The following is a 25,970-nucleotide window of genomic DNA, read 5'->3' as shown; positions in this document are numbered from 1 at the left end:
TTCACCTTCCAGCCATCTGAGGAAACAAACAGACCAAATGAGTTCAGATTCCATCCCGTGGACTTCGGGTACCCAGGAAACCAGGGCACGACATCATCTGGCAGAAAGGAGATAGTAACTCTTACAGCCTCTGTAATGCTCTAAGAAGCAGTCACCTCTACACAGCGGGGAAGCTTCTGTTTTTCAGAAAAAAAATTGGCCAGTCAGTTGCTGCTTACAATGTGCGGTTGTCCAAAAGTTGCAAGAGAATGTACGGAAGTTACAGCACTTCAAAAGCTCACTTTGAAAAATTTCTTTCTTCAGATGACATGCTAAAAGTGGTTTAAAATGTGGGCCCACTCTGTGGATGCACAGCTTCAACGAGCGGAGCAGGTGGGGCCACCAGTCAGTTTAATTTACCGAAGCGGCGATCGCCCCACGCCATACCCCTGAAGAGCTGTTTGCTTAAGGCATTGGCGGGTTTTCTCTTCCGCCCGCACATGCCAAACCACAGCTAAAAGCTTAGCATTTAGCCACGGAAGGAAAGCGCTGAAAGCAATTCATGAATCTACACAAAAAACACTGGAGTTATAATTAAATCAATCCTTAAAGTGGTGTAACTCTTTTTAGGGCTGAAGTAGCACTTGTTATTTTAAACGTCATTGGAGAAAGAGGAGAGAGGTTGAATGGAACCCTTAAAACAAATATTTTCATGTAAAGGTTTGGAAACTCCTTTCAGCACACTAAACATTCACCGAGGCTTCCTGAGATGAGTACTGGAGTTTGCCCTTTCGCTGCTGGCTGAGTTTTCATCTCCTGTGACCGCCGGCAGCCGGCTGAGAAGCCCGACTCGGACCCGGCAGCAGCTGTGCCGCGGTGCAGGGCGTCGGTGGGCGGGCGGACGGACGGACGGACGGGCGGCGGGGGCCGGGACGGCCGCGGGCGCAGGGCAGCACCTCCGGCTTAGGGAGTCCCGCGGCGGGGCGGGCAGGGCTCTCGGTCTCCCGGCGCCCCAAGGAACGCGGCGGGCGGCCGCCCCGAGCCCTTCCACAGCCCCGGCGGAGGCGGAGCACCTGCTGCGGCGCCCGCGCCCGACGGGCGGCGAGTGCCGCGGGTGGGTGGCCACGGCTCGCCCCGCGCAGCCCGGCCCAGCAGCTCCCCCGTCGCGGCGCGCCCGCTCCCCGCCCCGCCGCGGCGCTCCCCCGGCTTTCTTCTCCTCCCCTCCCGCCGCCGCTCCCGAGCGGTCCCGCGAAGCGGCGCGGAGCCCCCGGCGGCATGGCGGGGCGGGCGGGCGCGCTGTGGCTGTGCGCGGCGGCGGTGCTGGGCGCGGCGGCGGAGCTGCGCCTGACCCTGCTGCACACCAACGACGTCCACGGGCGGGTGGAGGAGATGCAGGGCGCGGGGCCGCGGAGCTGCGCGGGCGCGGAGGGGGCGGCGGGATGTTTCGGCGGCGTGGCCCGGCGGGCGGCGCGGGTGGCGGCGGAGCGGGCCGCGCACCGCAACGTGCTGCTGCTGGACGCCGGGGACCAGTACCAGGGCACGGTGTGGTTCTCCCACTTCAAGGGCAGAGAGGCGGTCAACTTCATGAACCTCCTGCGCTACGATGCCATGGTAAAGCGGGCCGGGGGGCGGCGAGCGGCGCGGTGGGGGGCTTCCCCCTCCTTGGGTATTGGGTCTGTTCCTCCCTTTCCTCCTCTGCTGCCATTTTTTGCATTTCCACCTCCTGGAGTGTGCAGCGTTGCACCAGAGCAGGCTGTAAGTCACACTAAAATCATGGGCAAAGGTGGCCAGAGGTAAGCATGAAGAGAAGCGATGCACTAGGTGACGGGCACCCGGCCGAATGAAGTCATGGGCTGGCAGCCCCACGACAGCCAGAAACCAGGAGCCGATGCCAAGGCTACGCAGAGAAAAAGGCGGTGATGCAGAGGAAGAGCTGCCCTTTGGAGAGCAGGGGCTTGGGATGGACAGGGAGCTGGATGGGCTGTTGGAGAGGGGTCAGCAGAGGCATGGAAGAGAGCCCAGTAAAAGCCAGCCGAGGAGCCTGGCCTGTGATGGATTAACCCTGGCCGCGGCTCAGAGCCTGCCCTGTCAGCTTCCGTCCTATGGGAAGGGACAGATGGCACATGTTGGCAGTGCTGTTTCCAAGGGTGAGGATTTTTAGTTTTCATCAGTCCCACCCTGGTCATGTCCAGTCCAACTAGAGCTGTGGTCATAAAGGGGTATAAAAGGCTGTGTGCGGGCGGCTCAGAGACTGTAACAGTGCATCTGTGAGGAAGCTGACTGAGAGGATGTCACTCCTGCACCTTTACTCTGTCTCTTTTGGTTTTCCGAGTGCAAAGCAGAAGGTAGAAGGATTTGAGACTGAGATTGGGGGATGTCAGTCCATGTCCTTAAATCTTTTTTTCTCAGGGCAATAACCTATTAATGTGTAAAGAATTAGTGTGGGTTATTTTGCTTGCCTACAACCCCAGAAAGAAGGAGAGAGTACAGATAGTGTTTGAGAGTGACTGTGTATTTATTTCATCCCAGTTGGCAGCTTAAGGGAAAAACCTGTGCCTGTCAGATGCTCTGTCTTCATCTTTTTTTTTTCTTTCTCTGGAAAGGACTGCACTTCTTTCCCAGGTAAAAATGGCATCACCTGTTTCTTCCCTCTGCCTCATAACATGTACAGAAGGGAAAGGGATGCCCCAGTGCACTCGCCTAGGCTAAATGCACTTCATACCAGACAGACGGGTCTGGGAAGGATACTGCTCCCAGTTCACATGGCCTAATGAATGGTTTCCAATTGCAAAACTAACATTAACAGGGTTTTTTTTCCTCCTAATGGTGATGGGCAGGAGTGTGTGCATTCAGGACTCATCCTCACTGAGAGCTGGGGAGCACTTTGGGGGTTCTGCAGCACAGAAATGGTTTGAGGTGGTTTTTCCTACCTTTCTTCCCAAAGCTTGCTACTGGCTGTCATTTCTCAGCCTTGCATTTGCTGTTTTGGCTGGTTCATGGCAGGCTGGGAGCTTGTACGGTTCCTGATCGTATCAAAATTCTTTCAGGCAAAATCAGCAGTTTTGAACTACGGCTCAGTTTTAGAAATACACTACGTAGGAGGCGTCTGCTGACGTGAGCTTTTTCATCAGAATAAGATTAAAAAATATTTCCACACCATAACGGATAGCCAAAGCCTTGTACTGGATGCTAATACCTTAGGTGAAGTAGTCAACCACTCGTTCTCTGTGGAGGTGCTGCATATTATAATTTGAATACTGCCAGTGGGTAGAAGGGGACAGGATAGACGGAGAAGCTACAGAGACTACAGCAACTTTCTCTGCTACCAAAGAGCCTGAGGCCTGATGCTGAGTGTTGGGCAGCGCTGCAGCATCCTTTTTGATTCTTCTGTCCATGCACCATGTGCAGTGGCGATGGTGGCCAGGGGGGCACAGGGAGCAAGGTAAGAGCCACACTGCAGAAGGGTGAGATAGTCTTTCTTTAAGCAAAAATTGAGAAGTCACATCCCTAGCCGAAGGGGTGGGGTTTACTGAAATTGTTAGAAGTGAGATACAGGAGTAGGATTACAAACAGGATGAAAGAGGGAACATGAGTCATAGAACTTGTTACAGGATGGGGGCCACAGGAGGGGTTAGGGCAGCCTGGCGGTGTTAGAGGTTTGTTCCACAAATGTGCCAAATTTCATTTTTTTAGGTTTCCCCTTTTTTCATTTTTGCCTGTTATCACCTCAAGCCTATTTTCTCCTGTTTACCTAGGTATTGCCTTCCAAATTTTCTTGGCACTAGCCTTGCTTTTTGGTGTAATTAACACCAAAATTCAAATTAAGTACCAAATCAAGGGGTGATAGAAATCTTCTAGTTTTAAGCTCTGCTTTTAAGCTGCATCCTTGTGTTAATTTATATCCTGATTTTGAAATATTTTTACTCTGGTTTCTTGTGAAAAGCATAATTATATGATCACTTGCTGTGTGCCTGAATATTTCTGTTTATTCCCCCCTGTGACTTACACTTATTTGGCCAATGGATTCAGATTTGGTGAAGGGATACTGCACAGGTACAGAGTCCTAGAGGCTCTGGGTGTGCGGGTAGTTAGGTAGAGTACAGGAGCCCAAAACAGTCCGCATCCTCCTCCCCGGAGGGGGAGCTGCATCAAAAAAACCCCTATTATTAGCCACCAGTGATTTCTCATGAACAAGAGACTTCATAACCCCGCACACCATGGGAAAAGTTTTGATCAAAGCTTGTATCCTAATGGACATGAAATAATCCAAATGCAAGATACAAAGCCAAGAGAAACAAGTAGTTGGTTGGGTCCCTTTCATGACAAACTAGCGGCAGTTACATCCAATTCAAATTGTTATTTCATTTGCAACCTTTTTTGGAGGGGTTTAATTGCATATTTAGGAGGAACAGAAGACCTATGCATCAGCTAAAAGGAAGTAGCTTGTAACCACTTTGAGGTGCTCTACCAGTCCCTGGACATCTTTTCAGAACATCAGTCAGCATCAAAATGAGTTTCCTTAGAGTGTTATTCTCTTTTTTTTTTTTTTTTTTTTTTACAGCAATTTAGGTTACAGTTAGAATATGGCTAGAAGTGGAATATAATTGGAGTTCATTACGTCTTCCCAAGTCAGGATTTTCCTAAAGAGTTTTTGGTTCTTTTGGAACAGTGCTGCAGCAGCATGCAAACAATTTGGCTCCGTCCCTGGGGTGTGAGTTCTCACTAGTGTCAGCAGGAGCAGTTGCTTGCCAATGCAAATTACTGCCAGTATCCTGGTTTTTCCACAGGGCTATTCACTACCTGCCTGTGGGAATCAGAGGGGTCAGGGGTCTTTGTCTCCCCCAAAAGAAAGACACTGCCAATCAGTTGATTGAAATACTGAGCTCCCATGCCTGTAGTGGCTTCAGGGTCCTGCTTGGGTTGGAATGGGATCAGGGTTGATATCATCTATCTGGGGAATAAAAGTTGGAACAAACACCTAGGGGTTGTTTATCGAAGTAGAGCAGAGCAGAGAGGTATATAAGTCTTTTTAGATGACAAATACGACTTTCCCCACTTAATCCTCAGAATGAAATCATGAACATTCTTTTGTCTGGAAGAGTTGGCCTGTTGGCTTTAGCACCCATTTCATGCTCTGCTTCAGTTGCCACCTGAAAACTTGTACCAAGTTATGCTCTTACCGTTGATAGATACATCTTTTCCTTCACCAATATGCAAATACGCTACAAGGTTCTTGCGTATATTGTGCTTCTGCAAAGTTTCCGTCTATGAAGGTATTGCTCGCTGTCACCAAACTTGCAGGCACAGCGGCAACTTAGGCGGATCATGAAAAAAGGGCAGGTAGGAGAAAGTTCCATGGTCCTTTGACATAAGTCCATTTTTGTCCGCTTAACCAACCTAGAATGACTAAACATTCTCATCTTGCTGGTATTACCATGCTAATAAATAAATTGGACTGCTCATTTTGTGTGATCGTCTTAGCACTTCACAGTGTCGTGCACACACCTGCATGTGTGCGCACACACCTGCTGTGGATGGTCTGCGGAGACTCTCCCTAGCTGATAAACATTAGAGCTTCCACTATGTAATGATACTGATGTTGGCTAGAAAATTATATTTTCTTGTTACATCTTAAAGCACACAAGAACTCTTACCAAGTGACTTAAATATGTTTAAAAAACTGTAGCCCAAGCACAAGCTCTTAAAATTCCTGTTTTATTTAAGGATAACAAATATTGTCATTGGCATTTAACATTTTCTTCAGTATTTTTTTAAACAATGTTCACAAAATATGTGTTTTCTTTTGGAGTTATTGTTAATCTTCTTTCTTGCTGTTACAGGATGAAAAACCAGTGGGTTTTAATCTGGTGTATGATAACAAACACTTATTTAGATAGGTTTTAGATTTCAGCTTTCACATCTGTATTGATATAAGAGAGTCTGAAAAGCAAAACCTAAACCTAAAAAAAAAAAAAAGGTCATTTCTATATTTGAGAAACAGGAAAGTGCTGTTTTAGACAAGATAGGTTTTTCTTCCCTAGAACATAGACTTCGTTTTCTTAAACATGCCTTGTATATAATTTATGAGAGTATTTAAACTGAATATGGGAGTTAGGGTCTTACATTTTCTTCTTGCTTTTCACAGGCTTTGGGGAACCATGAGTTTGATGAAGGTGTGAGCGGATTATTGGATCCTCTCCTTAAAAATGCTAGTTTTACTATCCTGAGTGCAAACATTAAGGGGAAAACCCCGCTAGGGAACGAAATGATGAAATACGTTCGTCCTTTTAAAATAGTACATTTTGACTCGGAGTCAGTAGGAATCGTTGGCTACACTACAAAGGAAACTACTTTTCTTTCACAGCCAGGTATGTTTTCATTAGCATGTAAGTTGATGTCCTTTGTTGCTATTTTATTACTTGCCCACTGGTTTGAATCCAAAGGTGAACTTTTTCAGCTGAAAAGTGAAAAGTTTGTTGTTGTTCTATCGGTATTTACGTGTATTATCCAGCTTTGTAACCTCCTGATTTTTAAACTGGAGAAGGCTTGTTAAAATCCATTTCCATACAGACCTGAATTATTTAGCATTGCTGAATTATCTAAGAATATAAGAAGGTCAGTGAGATTGCAGGGGAGCTAGGGGGACCTTTAGGGGTTTTACTGTTGTTTGGGTTTTTAAATTTTTATTCTTTCACATTTTATTGTAATTTGTAATTTTATTGTTATTTATTGGAAAAATATCCATTTAAGCAAATGTTAAAACATTGATACAGCCTGCCTCTAGAGTGAAACGTGTTCATACCAAGACGTTTCTTTGTGTGTTGAAATTTTGCTCTTCGATGCCTCCACGCTCGAGTCCTAATACAAGGAGAGCTTCGTATGCGTTTTTGAAGCAGAAGTTGCCCAAGATGTTTTTAGCCTCTCAAATATTTCCAGAAATTAGACTACAGACGGAACACCCATTCAGCTTTTACCACAATTGCTTCATTCATGAATAAAATTAGAATTGATGAGGAAAAAGACCTCTCAATTTCTGACTATTTTTTCCAACATTTAAGAGGTTTTGCTTTGTTGAGGGTGTTTTTTTTTTTAAGTAAAATAAAATGGTCTGCTGGAATGAGGAACACATTTAAATCAGCTGTAGGAGATCTGAGTCACTGCCTTCCCAAAGCTCAGCCCCCTGCTGACAAAATCAGACTTTCTTCCCTGGTTTTTGCAGTAGGGATGCCCTAAGCACCGGTTTAAAATGTTTTCCACATTGAAAAAGGACTTCATATTATTAATTCTTTTTCCATTGCTCAGTAATAAAGTATTAATATGTAGCTTTCTTGAGAAAAGCAATATTCAACACTTTGAGGAAGTATTAGAGTATAAAATTGTTCCTTCTGTGCTTTTTAATTCCCGTGCTGTGTATTTTAACTACCATATAACTAAATATACTAGAGGAAAATCCAGATAACGTTGGAATGGTTGTCTGACGCATTTAAATACATTTCCAATAACATCTAGACATGACATCGAATGCCTCTATGCTGAGACCACAACTAGAAAAAACTGTGTTAAAAGGGGAGGTTTGTTAGTTCCGTAGATGGAGCTGAAGCGGCTCTGAGCTAAGTATATCCCACAGCGTAACTGAGTAACAAACAAGGCAAATTCTATCGGAACCATTTCTAGTGATTAGAGTTTTTATAAATTTCTCAGCGTGTGGAGGAACATTTGGAAGCTTTGAAAAATGTGAATTCAGGATACGTTAATATAACTCAGTGACTATGTATCACCTGTGACCTAGCGGTCCTTCAGACTGATAAAATCATGGCAGAGGTGGGTTGGTGACAAAATAATTGTCACCCTAATTCCTTAATTCAATGAATACGATACATTGTGATTTTTAAATTCAGCACCTTGCTTATCTCTACACACTTCTTCCGGATGTTTCAGTAAATGAAACAGTGCAGCAATTGTTTTGGCATGCAGTGTGCTCTGAGGGTATTCTCAAGGCTTCAAAATAGGAACCTCGAAAATGCTGAAACATGAATTCCTACATGACTACTTTCTATGGAAATCTTTTGTGAGTCTGATTTCTTCTATTGTTAAATCTCAGTAACTTCCACGCAATTATGAAATTCCAACTTGTAATTTCCATAGTCGGCTTAAAACACCTATCAACGTACTTGAACAGAGTACAAAGTCCTTAAATCTCAGTGTTTCCATTGTGAAGGAACACTTAAGCTCTGCTAAAGGTACTGTTAATGTTTCTGTTTGGAAACCATAGGGATGGGGGGCTCTTTGCATAAGTGATAGATTATAGCCAACTGGCAGTTTCTTTACAGTTCTGCTCTGTTTTGCTGTATACAGCTGGCTCAGCTGAATGCCCAGCCAGTTTTTCCACATCCTGCAAGAGTTGTTCATAACTTGGCACATAGACATCTGCTTTACATGGATAATCCCAAGACCATCTTTCTAGGATTTGATAGTACCAGCTCAATGGTGCAGTGTGTTGTAAACCCCACAAAATAGTTGATGTCTTTATCTGTCCTGAGAGGTGCATTTGGTGCTGTGAAACAATATAACTCCATTTTGTCCACTGTCCTTTTGTAGAAGGTGGAAACCCAAAGCTGCTTACTCTGTAACCCTATAGGCAGCAAAATAATTGCTAAAACTATCAACTTAGCAGAGGTGTCTAAACTGGAATTTTAAATTCCATTTATTCCACTTAATTCTGGCTAGCTTGCATAATATTTTTACCATGCAGCCATTTTTTTTTTTCCTTGTTCATTTATAGCACAGTTTGGATGTCTTACCTGAAACTCTACCCCATCTATAAACAGAAGAGGATGTCACATTGGTTTAGTGCCTTGAAGGAGAAGTGAACTACTGACACGGGCAATAACTAACTCTTAAATAAGCACTTTATTTAAATTCAGACTGTTTTGAAAAATTCACAGTTGAGCGCAAAGCAGTTTATTGCTTTTTGCCTGGTTTCTTAGAGAAATGAGTGCTGTGTAGTTGCTCTTACAATCTCATGCTGTATGACTTTTGAAACCACTGGCCTATTTCAGCTACGGAGCCGTGTGAGATGCCATGGCTAGGGATGCAAGAAGCCCCTGCAGCCCCCAAGCAGGAATCCCTTTCTGAGGGCGAGGTGGGCAGCAGGCGGTTGCTGGGCGGGTGTGTTGGCACTGCCTCTGCCCACCCCAGCGGCTGCCGGTGCCCTGCCGTTAACGGTCGCGGGAGAGAGATGGACTTGCTGGTATGGGACAGGCCTTGTTTTTCCCCTGATGATGAAAGTAGGTTTGTTTGTTCTATTATGGCTTGAGGGTTAATAATAATAATGGCTTCAGTTTATGGTGTAGGCTGTATATTGGTTGTGTATGTATATAGGTTGTATATTGTGGGCTGCAATGGTGTAGTGGCTAACAGCTGGTGCTGATGGGGAGAGATTGGTTATCATGGGCCACCTGGCTGCATGCCATCGGAGAATTTAGCCTGCAGGCAACTGCGTACTAACACAGCTAGTCAGCGGCTTGCTCTTCGTTTAGAGACCTCAGCCCTCTTTACAGAAGTGATCCCCTCACTGTGGTGTGCATGGCCATTGTAGCTGGTCCCCGAGTAGTGAGATGAGCACGTGAATGGCCTACATTCAGGGAGCATTTCCCAGACTTCCCCTTCTGCCAGGAGCTCTGCATCAGGCCCAGCTTCTGTCAAGCATGAGGTTGTACAAAGAGGGCCTGAAGCCGGTGGCTTCCTTCAGCTTGGAGAAGGAAGGCTAAGGGGAAACTAAGTGCAGCCTTCCACTGCCTTAAGGGGGTTTGTAGAGAAGACAGGGACAAACAGAGGGGCACAGAGAATGAACAAGAAACAATGGGCTCAAGTACCAAAGGAAATTATGGTGGGACATAAGGAAAAAATTTGTCATGGTAATAGTGGTTAAGCCGTGAAACAGGTTGCCCAGAGAGGTTGTGGAATTTTAGCTTGCTCAGACAAGACCCCGAGCATCTTCATCTGGCTTTGAGTTCCCGCTTTGAGTGGGTTTTGGACTAGATGGCCCCCAGAGGTCCCTTCCAACCTCAGTTAACTTATGACTCTTTCATTCTAAGAAGAGGTCCACAGGAAGAAAACGTGGGGTTGTACTGTACAATTCACTCTGCAACATGCAGTACAGAGATTCCCCCTGGCAGTAACAGAACTATTCAATGGGTGTGGTGGTGAACAAATTTGTGTGAAACCTCTTTTATCTCTTCCATTGTAGCAGCTTCATTTCCTGGACACTTTGCACTGGATTGTGAATTCGTTTCACTCCTCCCTTTGTTATGAAATAATGTAAATCTTTTGACTTTAAAGGCATATTTCAAAATGGTTTGGTGAAAAAACTGCAGGAAGGAGAAGATTTAGGTAGAGGGGGAATTGGTAGAAATGTTACCCAGTTGTCTTCACCAGAAAGTTTAGGATTACAGTTTGTTGTGTTCTTAAACTCTATTCTTAAAACTTTGTCAATAAACAAACCCAACAATGTCAATAAATTGGCCTCTCACATAGGAAGTCCTTTTGTGCAACCCAAAGCACTTTGCCCAGGATAAAAGTGCATGTTTGCCTAGTGCTCTTGTAACTGTCATGTTAGAATAATTTCAGCGGGCACAGAGACCTAGCAGAAAGGTTGTGAGTTTCCCAACATTGTGGTCCAGAAAAGGTTTCTCCTTTCCACACTTTCCGTTCTGTCCTCATCTCAGGATGGTAGTTCAGTTGTGTGCTGTGCTGTATTGGTATTACTGAGAGTGGCTCACATTAGGTGAGATACTTTGTGTAGAAAGGCAGTTCAGAGTTCAGTGCGGGACTTTGAAGGAGCTGCTGTTTAAAGCCTCGGGCGGGGGGAGCAGAGAATGAGATAAGTGTGGAGTAAAAAGAGAGATTTAACTCAGGAGAAGATAGAATATCTCAAAGAAATACAATTTGGGAAGAAAAGAAGCTTTATAGCACATTAAAAGTGTTTATACTCGAACACTGACCTATTTAGTTTCTTTTCTCTAGTTAAATAATGAAAGCCGTTCAATTTTTGATCCCACAGTTGATGTCACTGGAATTTTTTTATGGAGTTACAACTTGTTTAGTATAGGCAAGTATATACAGCTCAGTGCAGGAATGTAGTATTTGTCTAAGTACACAGGTGCTCCTGAGAGAACCTCAGAACATCAGATCAGGTCAGGAGACTGAGCCAACTAAGGGCATTTGCAAGCCACTGACATTCAACGTTCCATTAATTATACAAAATAGAACCCAATATCAACTACTTTTTTAAAAAAAAACCCTAGTAATTAAGGTACTTTGTAAATACATTCATGTTTGTTCTTTTTCTTTAAGGGGATGATGTAATCTTTGAAGACGAAATTGAAGCATTGCAAGAACAAGTGAATGAACTTACTGCTATGGGAGTGAACAAAATAATTGCACTAGGGCATTCTGGTTTTACTGTCGACAAAAACATTGCCCAAAAAGTGAAAGGAGTGGATGTTGTAATTGGAGGACATACAAACACATTTCTCTATACAGGTATTTTACTTCTTACTAAAATGTTGCTTTTAAAGCAAAGCTGAAACTGTTTCTGTTTAAACTCAGAGAACTTTCCAAGTCTAGTTTATTGCTGGCTGGACTGGGCCAGATTCATGGCTGGTACCTATCCAGGACTTCTATGGAAGAAACTAATGTAAAACAGGCTGTGAGAAAGAAGTGCCCTAACTCTCACTGAAAGGTCCCTTAATGCTGTGGATGTTCAAGGTGATATACATGAAGCGGACAGAGGAACAAAGATAGTAATACCGGTAAATTACTGCCAAACGTATTGTACCTGTTTCAAGATCACGCATACAAAGGAGTATACAAGACGTTTACATTTAAACTTGTATGTGACTTAACAAAAAAAAAATCACGTAAGACCTCAAAAATGATGCCAATGTTGATTTTCTGTGGAATCTGAATCTGCACTTATAGGTCTTCACTAGCCCTACCATTAAAAAACTTTTCCCAAATTTCCTCTGTCTTTTTCAGTCCCTCTTTTAACTTCTGACTTTATTCTTCTTTTTCTAGAGGTAGACATCATTCCAGGGGTAAACATTATTGATCTGATTTCTTCCGCAGCAATGCTACTTCAGGAAAAACCTGCCATCAGCAGCTTCTCCGGTGCTGCTGCCTTCCCTGTGCCAGGGCACAAGTGAAAGAAAGGCTGGGGTTTTTTTAAACCATCAAAGATAGCTCATTAAATTTAGTAGAAACTTCATTAACTGATTGAGACTATAACAGGACCTTTCTGTAATTTTCAGAGCAATTTCTCTTGTGCTCTAGTCACAGGGATAGCACCATGTACCCTAGGAACTTAACCTCTTAAAGGTTTTGCACTGTCCATTTCATCCTCTCCTCTCCCGACTCATCTCCTCTCACTTTCTTATGCCTATTTTGTCTCATCCGGGCTCTCACCTTTTATTATTCCACTTGTTAAAGAGAAACAATTGCATGCTAGAGCTATACATTAAACAGTTAGGAAGATCTCTTGAATTCGACCTCAAGGAATAACTGCTAAGCTGGATCCACAAAGCATTTACGCACCTGTTTACAAGTCAGAGACCACAAACACTTAGCATAGGGGTGCAGCAGAGAAGTGGCAACTGGAACAGATGACAGGACCATCCATCCCAATGTCTTGTCTCCAAGAGTGACTGAGGGAAGAGTGGACAAGCCTGTGGAGATGCTGTACTCAAGTCTGTCCCCGTCTCCCACCCGCTTGCAGCTCAGGCACCTCCTGAAGTGGCATCTTGGTATTTACTCGCTCCTGCTGGAACTTGTCTTCCCTGAACTTGCCCCATCTCCCCTTGAGCCCCTTCAGCCTTCACGACAGCCAGTGGCAGGGTGTTCCACTGCTGACCTGCATATCCTGCAGAGATATTGGACTTCTGTCTGTGTGCAGCCTGCTGCCCACTGGTGGCATTTTTCAGCAGTTTTACTGAATTATTTTTGAGTTGGGAAAACCAAGGATGCACGCAGTATTCAAAGTGTACCTTCATCGTGGGTTTACACAGTGGAATCCAGGTTCTTGTGCTCTTCTAGTGCTGTTTTCTTTGGCGATAAGATGCACTGAAAAGTCTTTTTATTTTAGTAGGAACACATCTATCTTACAACAGAACCATGTTGTAGTGATAATTAATCCTGCAAGAAAGTATCAGTATCAGAAAGTATTTCTTCAGGAAGCAAGCAATAAATAAGTCTCTGGGCAAGCGCTTAACCATGCACAGCTGATGTAAACTAAAATAATGACCATGAACAATAACTTTCTCTTGCTAATGCTCTGTTCTTTCAAGGGCTACAAAAGGGCAAGAGATCAAAACTGATTCCTCTTTCAGTTCCAAAAAACCCAAAGCCACTTTTGCATGCATGAATCCTGCAGGGTTCTCATTAGCTACAGGATTTCTTAAATTCTTCCCCCCAAAAATATCAAATAGTGAAGAGGCACCACCAATAAACCAACTCTGTCAGCCAGGCTGAAAGTAGAGGTGATTCAGCTTGTGGTTTGTTACAGCCATTCTCCCTGGAGAAGAGGAGAGATTAGAGGGAAATATGAATCATATTGGAGTTCTAGGAGGAATACTTGTCATGCTGCTTCACCCAGGATTTTATGTTACATAAATAACTGTCAATAGAAGGAAGCCAGTTGTTCTGTGAGCAGTGGAAGTGAAAAGCCTCCTTTCCTCCAGATCCATGTCCTCTGTGTCCGGTGCCCCACGTCCCTGTCCTGCTGGCACCCCATCTTTTGCCAACACATGGATGGGAAATGCTGCTGGCTTTGGGATAGGAGCGAGCAGCAGGCTTTGAGGGGGGTGCTCTGCAGTGGGACCTGCTGCGCAACGCGTGATGCCTCTCAGAGCTGCCCCACCTTGGCTGTTGCTGACAGTGGGGTAGAAGTACTGATGGGAATAACGGGGGAGTAATACTACTCAGATAATATTGTCAAGGAGACAGGGAGAAGACTGGTACCGTTGAGACAAGAGCCGTGTTGTGTAGTTTTCTTTGCCGCTTTCCTCCCCTGCGTGGTTTCTGAATGCTGTGGTAGCCTATGCTGACTGAGCTGAGATCTCTCTTCTCTGTAAATGCCTTGCTTAAATCTGTTTCCAAGTCCTACATCTAATCACCCTTCAGACTTGGCAGGTTGATCAGGGTTTTAAATCCATGACCATGTAACTCTAATGCTAATGAAGTTTCCTTTTGCAGAGGGTTTGCAGCCTGTCTAAATTTTGGAGGTTAAGTTTGGTAGAGTGAAAAAAGTCAGTTGGGTGTATGCACAAATTCACAGAACTGCTTGTAGGTATTCTGACTGCATATTACCAATAAAAATAGCTTAGACTTCTTCATATCAAGAAGTCCTATGTATGTTTTACTAACGTTCTCATTTTGTATCTGATGCAGAATAATGTAGTCTGAAGGCTTCACAATAAATTTTTCAGCTGGAGGCTGGTATGAGTGCATTACTGAGAGGTTTAGATTGAAATAATTGGAAATAAAAGTTCCTTTGTTGCTATTGTGACCTGATGTCATGGAGGACTGTGCTGTCACAACTTAAAAAACACTGTGGCAGTTATTAGAGCTCATGTCCTGAAAACAACATTGTCTCTTATGAAATAACATAACTGAACAATCAAATGTGTGCTTGTTGACCAATACATTCATTGTTGTTTCTGTTTAATATCCTATTTGGTTTTTTTTTTAAGGCTGAGAAACATTTGAAATGTCATTCTAATAATTCCTTAAGGGTCACATGAGCTGAAGACCTGCTTTACATGCTTGTTTCTTGCAGGCACCCCACCCTCTACTGAACAGCCAGCTGGCCCATATCCCTTCATGGTTGCCTCAGATGATGGGAGGAAGGTGCCAGTTGTACAAGCTTATGCTTATGGAAAATATCTCGGTTACTTAAATGTTACATTTGACAAGAAAGGAAATGTAGTTGAAGCAGTTGGAAACCCCATTCTGCTGGACCGCAGTGTTCCTGAAGGTACGTGGGCTGGATGTTTGAATTTGCCTGCAGCACTCTACTACAATTCAAGTGTTATTATGTTAAATACACAGCACAACGTTGCAGAATAGTTTAGCTCTCTTCCTGAGCTTCTCCTTGGAGTAGGGTTCGGGCTGTGTTACAGTTGTATCCATCCGCCTCTGTTTCTCCCTCTGAACAGGGGCCTTTGAATATGCACCGACTGGGTGTATGTTTTTGTGTATTTAAAATCACTGAAAGTCCTTTTGTAGGAACTTGGGTGATACATTACCTTACCATTTAGCAGAGCTCATTTTAGCTAGCCCTGTAATTATGACTTAGAAGATTATGAGGACTAATTTACACTGTTTTGCCAGGAGCTGGATTCTTCAGGACAGAGGTCAGGGCAATATAGGAAAGTGGAGATGTTCCAGAAAAAAAAGTGAATACTCTGGCAACGTGCAAATATGATACAAACCCCACAGTGTCTTGTTTTCCATGCTGAGTGTGTTCAAAGTTTCAGCTCTGAAACATTTGAAAACTGGGAGGAGGAGAGTCTCTCTGTTCCTTTCTGTTTATAACTCTGAGCTCTGTTACCTGCTTTTTCTCACCCCTGTGGTTACCCAGGGCTGGTTCTCTAGACTTTGTTTCTTGTCCACTGTTTGCTGTATGAAGCTCTGAGCTTTTATCAGACTTGCCATGTTCTTCCAGAGTATTTATAAAATAAATCCTTTAAAAATTAAGTGTTCGTAGATATTCTTACTGTTATTCTCAGTGATCTATTAATGTAATGAGATGATGTAAAGAGACTTTACATTTTCTCTCTGATATCAGTAGAAGTAAAAATTCAGATACATAGGCGTTCTCGTTTTATAAATGTTACTGTTGCTGACGGTTACATGGCAAATTGCTTAAAACTAATAGCTGATATAAAACAGCTGTGACATTATCTGTCTGTATATATAAGTATCTTTGTATCTGTTTTTTTTTTTTTTCCTGAAGAAATTAGATTTGCACCTGGCAGACAGATGTGCATAGAGAATTAATTTCTATGAAGGGTTTGTTCCTTGACACTGATATATGAGCTAGTATTCCTTTTAGCACTACATTAAGGGGGAAGAAGCTATAATTAAGGGGAAAAAACCCAAGATATGATGTCAAATAAAGACCAAGCTCAGTTGTATATTAAAAATTATTGTATAGAAGCTCTCGTCTGTCAAGGTAGGTGTAGAAACCTCATCGGTCAGAGGTTAGAACAGGGCTGGGCAAAAATATTTTTAAGTGTTACGGAGGAGATATCCCTGCTGTGGCACAGGAATAGCTTGGTCACTTGGTTGTCCCGGCCTGCCTGCTCCCTTTACAGGCTTTGTTTGAAGAGAGCGTAGATGTTGTGTTGCTAGAGGAGCCTTTGGGGAAAGTGTAACATTTTAGAATCATGAAGAGCTTTTTATTCACTGAAGTGTCATCAATATGAGATATGTGCAATGCTTATTTTACACTTTTATACTACTTTGTAGATAAGCACGTTAAAGAAGAAGTGGAAAAATGGAGAAAAAACCTGGGGGATTATTCTAAAGAGATTGGAAAAACTAGTGTTTACCTGAATGGTACAAGCGAAGCGTGCCGTTTCCAAGAATGTAACATGGGAAATTTGCTTTGCGATGCTGTGGTAAGACGTTGCCACCGCAGGTGGCAATCACATCTAAGTGTTACTCCAGAGCTATCAGATGAAGTGCTCCCAGGCTCCAAACTACCAGCGCGCAGGTTCTGTGCTGCTTTCCAACACTGCAACATCTAGTGTGTCCCTAGAAAGATCTGGCAGAAGCAAGGCTGTAATGAATCTCGCTGTATACAGTAAAGAGCGATTTATTTTTTGCCTATCTCCTCATATAGAGAATGGCTTGTTCACAGCTGTCTCTGAAGCTGCAGTTTTAAGAGACACATCCATCTGATCTAAGAGCCCATTCCTCAAGCAAGAGGAGAACTTGGCTCCCCTGCCCCTCTCCCGCCCTGCTACCTGTCCGCTGCTCATGGCACTTAACCTTCTGCCTGTCATTACTCACTGGGCTCCGCTGTCACCCTTTTTTAACACACTAGCCCAGAAAAAAAATTTCTGGGTAGTTTTCTGCTGAATTACTGGTAAGAGTTGTCCCCCCAAAAAGTCAAAAAGGTGCCAGCTGAAGCAAAGGAAGGGTAAAGGCCATACACACAGCTAGGTGCAGAGGAGGTAAAAGCCCCCAGCACCCCAGCCCAGGGAGAGCCACCAGCCCCTGCTGCATCCTGACAGGTATCACTGGACTTCAGCAGTCATCTTGCACCAGAAGGCCTCTTTGTGAGCTGTCACTTCCAGTTTTTAAACTAGCTGGTTTTCACTGTTTCACTCTCCCACAGCAGCACCTTTGGGTTCTCCAGGGACAATGTCCACTAACACAACTGCTTCCAGAAAATAAGCATATAAATGTCCTGCAGCATTGCCACAAAGTCAGGAGCCAGTTCCTAATCATGAGTTTTCATTTAGGTGTGTCCCCAAAGCTATTTATCCCGTCCATGTGATTGTTTTTATTGGAACACTTGGTCCCTGCCCACCCTCTTCACAACCACGAATGAGTTTTTATAGGCTTCTTGAATATTTTCCTTCCATTATCTCCTTACCAGGTCAGACATTCCGAGCTTATACCATCATTCTATGTTCAGAAGCTTTTCTGTGTCTTTGACCATCCTTGTCACCCCCTCTCTGAATCTTTCTTATTTTTTTATCGTTCCTGAAATGAGAAAACACATTGAATCCTACCCAGCCTCCATGTGCCCCTCTTGATTTTAGAGACTTCTGTCATGTCCTTCCTGTATTTCTGTCTGTGAGACAGAAGAGTTATTACCATAGTCATTCCTGTACGGAAATTAGTCCATCCCTTCCATTGTTTCTTTTCTCAACCTTTTCCTTTTCTACTCAGGTATTTCTGAAGATTGACACTCTAGGCTTATCATCCTCATGCAACTGAATAAAACCCCAGTCTATTTTCTTTACTACTTAGGATGTCTCAGGCAAATATTATCTTGCCCTTGCAAGTTGCTTTTGGCAGAGTTTTGCTACTGTTGGAGACATGATGCTGTACAGAGCAGACTCTTGGGTTTCATCTGATATGCTTGTTTCCTATTCCTCCCCTCTTCTATGTCTTTCTCGTTTGCCAAGACCATTCCAGATATTAAAAATCTCTCAGAGAAGTTGAAAAATCTTAATTCCCTAAAATGTACAGCAAGAGCTAGTTTAATTTATACATTCCCCTACACATTTTTAATGTACAGCTATATTTAAGGTCCTCTTCACTTCCTAGTTCTCCAGATATGCTCAAATCATTTGTCTTTATCACAGTGGTTGGAATAAAAAAACATCCTTCCTTTGTTCATCTGGCCTGCACTGGTTATGCCATATATACACAGATGATGGGAGAATCCAAGATTCCATTACAGAAAAAGGCAAATACGCTTCTTGTTAAAAGTTTTAAAAAAAGCAAAATACTTGCTGTAATGGTTTTTGCCTTGTTCTGTAACAATTCAGCATTTTGCAGTGGAGCTGAAGGCAATGACAAAAAAGATATAGAATGTTTCTGTCTCTTTTCAGTCTCAGATTGTACCAGGTGTAAATTTCAAGAGCCTAAACTAAAAGTGAAGATTAAAAAGAAATTACTTCAAATGTTTTTCTTTGGTAGCTTTATGAGAACGTCAGACATCCAGGTAGAAAGTCATGGAACCATGTTTCAATGTGCATCCTGAATGGAGGTGGGATACGGTCACCCATCGATGAACAGAGCGCGAATGGTATGTAAAAACTACAAGCTGAATGACAACTTTATCAAGAAGGAGGAATCAAGTTATTATGCAAGCCTGAACCCAGTGTTAGGTATGGGCTTGTTTTGATGGGATTTGCACAGTATTTGGAAGCAATTTCAAAATTTCTCAAATGGTTATCCTGAATGAGAGCACAACTGCACTCAGGCTGACATTGACAGAAGTTATTGGCATTGTACACGGTGCTTTTTATAATTTCCCTCTCCCTTTGCTGCCTTGGAACGAAGACAGATGGTGGATATTCTTCACCTCCTACTGTAGAGGGTGTCATAGCTGGGAGCCCTCTGTAGTTTGCTATCAAATATATGAATTCCAGGGTTTTCTGATTGGGTAAAGTTCTACAGTTTTTATTTTCCTGGTATTGTATAAATGAAAACTGAAAACAAACACCTTTTTCAGTTTAGTTAAATCTCTCTCCAGGACTCCATGAGTAAATCTTGAGCAACTGGAAAAATTTCCTGACTCAGTAAGAATAAGTAAGAATGTTTTTCTTCATCTTAAGTTAGTGGTTTGTAATCTCTTTTAGTAGAGTTATTGGAATAGCAATAGATGCCGTTACATCAAACTCAGATTTATCAGTCTCGATACATGCTGGATGATAAAGGTGCAAGTTTTTTGGTTTGGATGTGATCTTCCCCTCTACTGGCCCTCGTTTTCTCAAATTCTATTTGCTGCGTTTCTTGTCAAAAGTGTACCATTAAACAATCCTAAAATAATACTGTAGACTTAAAAAAAAATTAACCTAATCAAAGTCTCATTCCCCCAGGTAGCATTAGTGTGGCAGATTTGCTGACTGTTTTGCCATTTGGAGGTCGTTTTGATTTGGTAACGGTAAAAGGCTCCACTCTGAAAGAAGCTTTTGAGCACAGTGTGCACAGATACGGAAGTGGAAGCGGAGAGCTGCTGCAGGTTGGAGGTATGTTTTCTTCCCCTCCTCAGTTTTCCAAGCCAGCCATCCCTTCTGTTGGCCTTGTTTGTATTACACCTGGAAGCCGCTTTAAGCTGACACGATTTATCCTGCATATCTTTAACTGAGCCGCTGCAGCACACAGGCCATTGCTGTTCCTTTCAGCAGAGCCAGGATTCCCAGTTGGTTCAGTAACCCATAATGGCGGCAGTTTAACACTTCAATTAACTACAGGAAGGTATAATTGAATATAGCTGTAACATACTAATCGCTACAGCAAACTCTGGTGTGCAGTGCTTCACTGGCTGCCTACCTGAAACCCCAGGCTGGATGTCTCTGCCAGTTATTGCCAAAGTTCAGTTTATCAAAATCATTTTGTGCCACTGTCTAATGGTTGCTGACAGTTTTAGAGTTAGTCCAAGTGGGGTATGGAATTGCTGCAGTGGATTTCTAAATATTTTAGGGATGAACAGTTAATATTAAAAACATACGGATTTCTTGAATTGCAGCTCCCCATATACTTACCTAGATGTGTACTAGGCTACAGTCACGTTTATTCCTGGGCTTTCTGTGATGCAGTGTGGCTTTTATTGTTTATTTAGCAGAAAAGCTAAACTTCAAGGACAGGGGCTGAGGGATTTCCTGCCCTCCGTGCCTCCCCCCACATAGCCTGGTGATGGGGGAACTTCCCTGCCGTGCAATCTAGAACCCTCACCTGCCAAGGACACAACCCACATCTCGCACATGAGGCGAGTGCTTTCACAAGTTACCATGTTCTTGGGTACCACTAAGGTAAAGCAGCAGCAGCCCCTCTGCTTGCTGCCTTCTCACAGAAAAAGAAGATAATCTGGACGGGGTTCAGGTCAGAAGTTCCACAGCAGGAAGAGCGCCAGGGTTGGCAGAGCCTCTGTGCTTTGGACTAGCTTTAAGATCTTGCTCATCAGCAAAATCTTGGCAATGCTGTCCTGAGGGCCTAACTCTCCCCAGGCTTTGACTGAGGAAGGCTCACAAGTAGAAACATTACTGCTCCGACAGCGAATAGAAATCACAATGTTCAGCCCCGGCTTGGCTGGCTTTTTTCAGGACTGCTTATTATCCATAATAGCTGCTAAGTTTGGGTGGCTGGCTAGCTTTAAAAGGAGTTGTTACAGCCAACAAGACAGCAGAATGAGAAAGCATGTGACTACGGAAATAAGGGAAGGTATTTTTATCGTGCAGTATCCTAATCCTCAGTCTAGTAATTTCCTCCTGTAGCGTAGTGATAATAGAACAGATGATCAGCTAAGTAACTGAGGTGGGCCAGTACTTCAGCAATTCTCCAATCTCTCGAATTTTCTTGCATAAAAGTTGATTATTTTGCAAAGAAAATAGGACATTTACTGGTATCACTCAAAACAATGTAACCTCACAGAAGGTCGCAGAAGTGAACGTAAAAAATCCATTGAAAATGGTGGAAGATGCTGCTTCTAGCTTTATATATTCAATAGGCACTGCATAAAGTGGCATTCAAACATGTATTTTTGTAGGCATCCATGTGGTGTACGATCTCTCCAGGGCCCCAGGAAGCAGAGTCGTCAGCTTGGAAGTGCTTTGCACAGCCTGCCGAGTCCCATCCTACGTCCCACTCCAGATGGATGAAATATACAATGTGACTCTTCCGTCCTATATGCTGTATGGAGGAGATGGCTACCGTATGCTGAAAGACGAAAATCTGGGGTACAGTAAAGGTAAGTATGGCACCAACAGGGGATCAGAAATTCCTAAAAGTTAAAAAATCTTTTTCTAGTACAAATCTCAGATTATCTGCTTTTATTGGACAGATTAAATTTGCTTCTAATCTCACTGCGCTGAATGGCTAGTTTTGGTTGTAGCTAGCAACTATATTCTTTTTCAGTTAAATCACAAAGGTTTCAAAACGAAACCGAGCCTTATCAATTCAGCACTGCTTACAGAGTGGTATGATAAATCAGTTTATCGTGATAAACTGGTTTATCATGGTAAACCAAAAAAAAAAAGCAAAAAACACACTATGGAGACTACATATGACGTGTACTGTCTTGCAGTTTCACTCATTACTAAACAATGCATCAAAAAGAAAGGCGCTGTTTTCTTTAGACCTTATATTTCCTGTGTGCAACGACTTGCAAAAACAGAATCGTCACCTCTACTACTAATGGCCACGGAGCTCAGGCGAGCAACACAGAGGGCGAGGGGAAAGATGCTGACGTGCTCTGCGGTAATTAGCCTGCCGCGCCGCAAGCAGCGGGACTCTCACGAGTTCTGCAGGCAGCACCACGCAGGTTCGTGCTGGAGGAAGACAGGAAGTGTTTTACATTGCTGTCTTAAGATCCTCTAAAGTTGCATGCAAATTGTTAGAAATTCAGTGCTCGTACAATAGACATGTACATCTTTTAGGACAAAGGGAAACTTGAAAAAAATTTCGAGATTAAAATTAATTATTTCTGAAAACACAAAAAGGAATGTAGTGCTGTATTTAAAAAAAAAAAAAAAGTATCTTCTAGGAGCACATCTACATCTTGCAGAACTTTAATTTCATATGTTCTGCTTTTGGATGGTACAAGCATGCTTTTCCCGAAAAAAATCTCCTTTTGGCCCTTCATTACAGACTATTTTTTTGCTTCTCTAGAGTGTTTCAATTTAAAGTTGAGCCTCACAGGTAGGATCAGTGTTTTAAATCGAAATCAGCCTACAGCTTGCAAAGTCGGCGGGGCTGTAGTTTTTAGTAACTATCTGTGTATGCAGAAATAAATTCACAAAGGGAGAAACTATTAGGAATAATGAAAGGGAACAACTTGAAAGGTTCTGGTACAGTCTTCCAGTATAGCAGAGGGGCAAAACTATAATTACTTTTAAGATGGAGGTGTTGCACTTCAGGATTGCAAGAGCTTGGATCGGAAGGGGCTCGTGACACGGTTGGCAGCAGTGACTGAAGAGGGTCTTCCAACTGTAGGAAAATCCACATCATACTTTGCGTGCACTTGAAAAGGTGTAAGCGATAGCTTTGCCAGCTCTGTAGCACTCTACCCCAAACAGGTGGGAGACTAGCTCGCTCTACCTAAATCTGACTGGCAGTAACCATTGTAACAGATGCAAAACAAGCCAAAAAAAAGCCAGATGCTGCAAAAAGAATTCTTGTTTTTGGCACCATACATGTTACTACCAAAAATTCTGGCTACGAACCACCAGAGATGTTTCTTCTGTGCACAAGGAACAACTCTCCACACCCCTCCGCTGTCTTGATGTGTACCGGCTCAGACTGGCGAACCATAGAAAATGGTTTGCTTTAAGACCTGGGCTAAAGCTGCAGTTTTAGACAGGTTCTTAAATTTTGGTCCAGAGCTTGGCTGCTGCAGAGAACACTGTACTTTGTTTGTTTGTTTAGGTGAACCTGATGTTGAGGTTGTTTCCCGTTACCTCCAGAGGATGAATAGAGTTTACCCAGCAGTTGAAGGTCGAATAAAGTTTTCTTCCGGAAGTCTTATCGAAGGCAGCCTTACTCTGATCGCCCTGTCGTTCACTGCAACGTTCTTGCGTACTTGATTTTGGTTCACTGCGTTGTCATTCGGAGGAAGGCGAGAGGACAGATGATGCCGATCAAGGGAGAAGAGACCTGTTCTTTTCTTTCACCTTAAAACGAACGTTTAGGTTTCTGCATGTCGTCAGTGAACAGCACAAGCAATTGTCTTTAATCTGGTACAGCCATTGAAGCACACTGCACAGAACGAGTAGGCACAATTCATCACACCTCTTACCAGCAGGTACCCGCAACTCAGTTTGAGGTTTCCACAAGCAAAGTTCCAGTGAAGGCTAATGCCCCATCACGAACCAACCACTTGCTGAACTGGGATTTTTTTTTTTTTTTCTCCAAATTCTTTTAGCTGCTTTAGATTGTGAGTTGATTAAGAATCTGATTCCAGTAAATAAGCTTCTAGAAATAGATTTATTAAAGGTAAATATACCTTCCTTTGATCTATAATCGGGATTAAAGCTTTCATTCTAATAATTCTATTTATCATACCTACACCAGTGCCTGAAAGAGCTGGATTAAACTCGGCGCCCTTGAAAGCATGAAGCCCATTTACATACAATTAACAAGTTTTTCCATTTTACTTTTGAAGTTGCAGCATCTCACTGGTGTTTTCCATTAGTAAAGGATGCAAGGAAAGCTTGATTTGATTTTGATCAATTTTAACAAATTGAAAAAATATATACACTTACCTATTTAATATGACCAGTTTGGGGACTGTGTCTAGAGTGAGAACACAATCTGTGATTATGTTTCATAGCAACATGCCTAACGTCACACTTTTTTCCAATGCGCAAAGCACAGGGCTCCCGACTCTGTGCTTTGCTCTTTATCAGCAACGTTCAGAGGGAACGTTGGATACACGCATCGACTCCTGCTCCACTGTGGCAACCTTTGGCAGTTGCCCAGTAATAGGGTTTTTACAGTGTAACCTGGCTTTATCATGATTGTGATCATAACTCAAAAGCCCCGTCTTCTCTAAGGGAAGGCTGTGATTAAAAAATATATTTGTAAGAGATAGGCTAATGAGTATAAAATCAGAAATTGCTTTAAATGCTAAGTCAATTTCCCAGACGTCAGCAGGAAGTGATTGCTTATGATTATTTTTCCAAGATTGTTCACATTTGGAATTTTGACATCAAACATGTTTCCATGTTTATTGGTGGATTCTCAGTGTTTTGAATAAACCTGCTGTTTTTCTGGAACGTGCACTGCAGCACTCTTTCTGACCCAAGCTACTCACCTCTTAAATTCACTGCACCTGCAGACTTCGAGGAGAAGGCGGATTGACATAAACAGTCAGTGTGTTTAGATTTCAAGACCTTTCTACTTTCCACATAAATTCAAGGGTTGCACATGAAAAGCTCTGGACTACACAGCTGCATTGGGTAAACTGTGTTAGAGCAGGGAGACAAACAAGGGCTGACCCAGACACGCCAGTTACAACACAGCACCGATGATTTGTCAATACCAGCCCCTAAAGTTTAGTTTACAGAATGCTCTGCCCCAAATCAACATAAAACCAGTAACGCGAGGGTGCACTGATGGACCGGGCTGCACCTGCATGCCAGTTTTTAGAGTTATGACGACTCCTGCGGCATACCTAGAGAGAACTAACACTTTTACCTTCTTTTGACAAACAGGAGGAAAGGGTATGCAAAAGCGATAAATCTAATGCAAACTGCATTGACAGAGAACACGAACACGGCGTTAGATTGCGCTGTTTGTAAAAGGAGAAAACGGGTGCTGGCTGAAAAGAAAAATTGAGGCATGCTTATTAAAATATCTCTGTATTGTTTTGTGAGTGAAACTTGTTAAAAATCCACACGTGAAAGTCCTTTTTGAAGTCTTTCTTTTATGAAGGCTGGGACAACAAATTAAGATTTACAGGAAAAGTCTTTCACACAATGTTATGCTAATAAATTTTTAGCAGACCTACATCCTCTTTTCAAAGCCTGTAAAGAGGATGTCAGAAAACCCCTGGACAAACCCAGATAGGAAATTGCAGAAAAATAAAGGTTAAAGTCAAAACCACGTTTCACACCATTACTATTTTAAGAGTGCTTTAGATTTGAAGGTCAGATATTAAGTAAACTAAATTACACACATGGTGTCCCATGCTCACAGAAAGCATGAAAGCCAAAGCCAATTCTGAGATTATTTGTATGCAATAGATCCAATCATGTAATTTTGGTTTGTTTGTTTTTAAAAAAGCAGTAAAATTTGTTAAGACAGTTAAAAATAACTTCATGGGTACATTCTACAACTTCTGAACAATTTTTGTACATATACTTTAAGGCAGACAACAGCAATTGCTCTTTTTAGCAAAAGATACGTTAGCTGCTCTCCCAACAATCTTATGTCATCCTGTAATTTCACACACAGCGTTTGGGGAAATTAATTTGACTTCTGCCGATAACAGCTAAAACAAGTTTTAAATAAAAAGTACAGATATATTGTTTACTTGTAATTGGTATTAAATTTTAATGTCTTTATTGCATAAAGAGATTTTTTTTTTAGAACTTAAGATTTTATGTTATTTACAAGAAAATATACAACGCAAGGTTAAAATGTCACACATCCATTACAATAGTGCACAGCGGGTGTTTCTATTGGGTGTCCGGCGAGGTCCCTGCATTCACATCCAACATGACACAGAGCTGGCTTCCTTCGGCCCCTGT

General features: G+C 42.8%; 2 protein-coding genes across 3 annotated transcripts in view; one reads left to right on the top strand and one right to left on the bottom strand.

Moving 5' to 3' along the window:
• Positions 1-903: 903 nt before the first annotated feature.
• On the top strand, positions 904-24,494 carry NT5E (5'-nucleotidase ecto). Its single transcript, XM_064447683.1, has 9 exons — positions 904-1,590; positions 6,125-6,347; positions 11,335-11,523; positions 14,813-15,010; positions 16,507-16,658; positions 18,697-18,805; positions 19,602-19,751; positions 21,269-21,469; positions 23,146-24,494. Exons 1-9 carry the CDS (start codon positions 1,255-1,257, stop codon positions 23,301-23,303), a joined length of 1,716 nt encoding a protein of 571 aa, XP_064303753.1. The 5' UTR covers positions 904-1,254; the 3' UTR covers positions 23,304-24,494.
• Positions 24,495-25,759: 1,265 nt separating this feature from the next.
• Positions 25,760-25,970, bottom strand: part of SNX14 (sorting nexin 14) — a 60,940-nt gene continuing 60,729 nt past the window's right edge. For both annotated transcript variants that reach the window (XM_064447673.1, XM_064447674.1), the window contains one exon: positions 25,760-25,966. In XM_064447673.1, coding sequence (XP_064303743.1) covers positions 25,928-25,966 — 39 coding nt within the window. In that variant the 3' untranslated portion in view covers positions 25,760-25,927. The remainder of the gene's footprint in view (positions 25,967-25,970) is intronic.

The sequence above is a fragment of the Phalacrocorax carbo genome, chromosome 3 (genome assembly GCF_963921805.1).
Source record: "Phalacrocorax carbo chromosome 3, bPhaCar2.1, whole genome shotgun sequence".
Taxonomy (NCBI): domain Eukaryota; kingdom Metazoa; phylum Chordata; class Aves; order Suliformes; family Phalacrocoracidae; genus Phalacrocorax; species Phalacrocorax carbo.
Note: the sequence above shows the minus strand (reverse complement) of the source record. Positions and strands in the feature narration are given on the sequence as shown.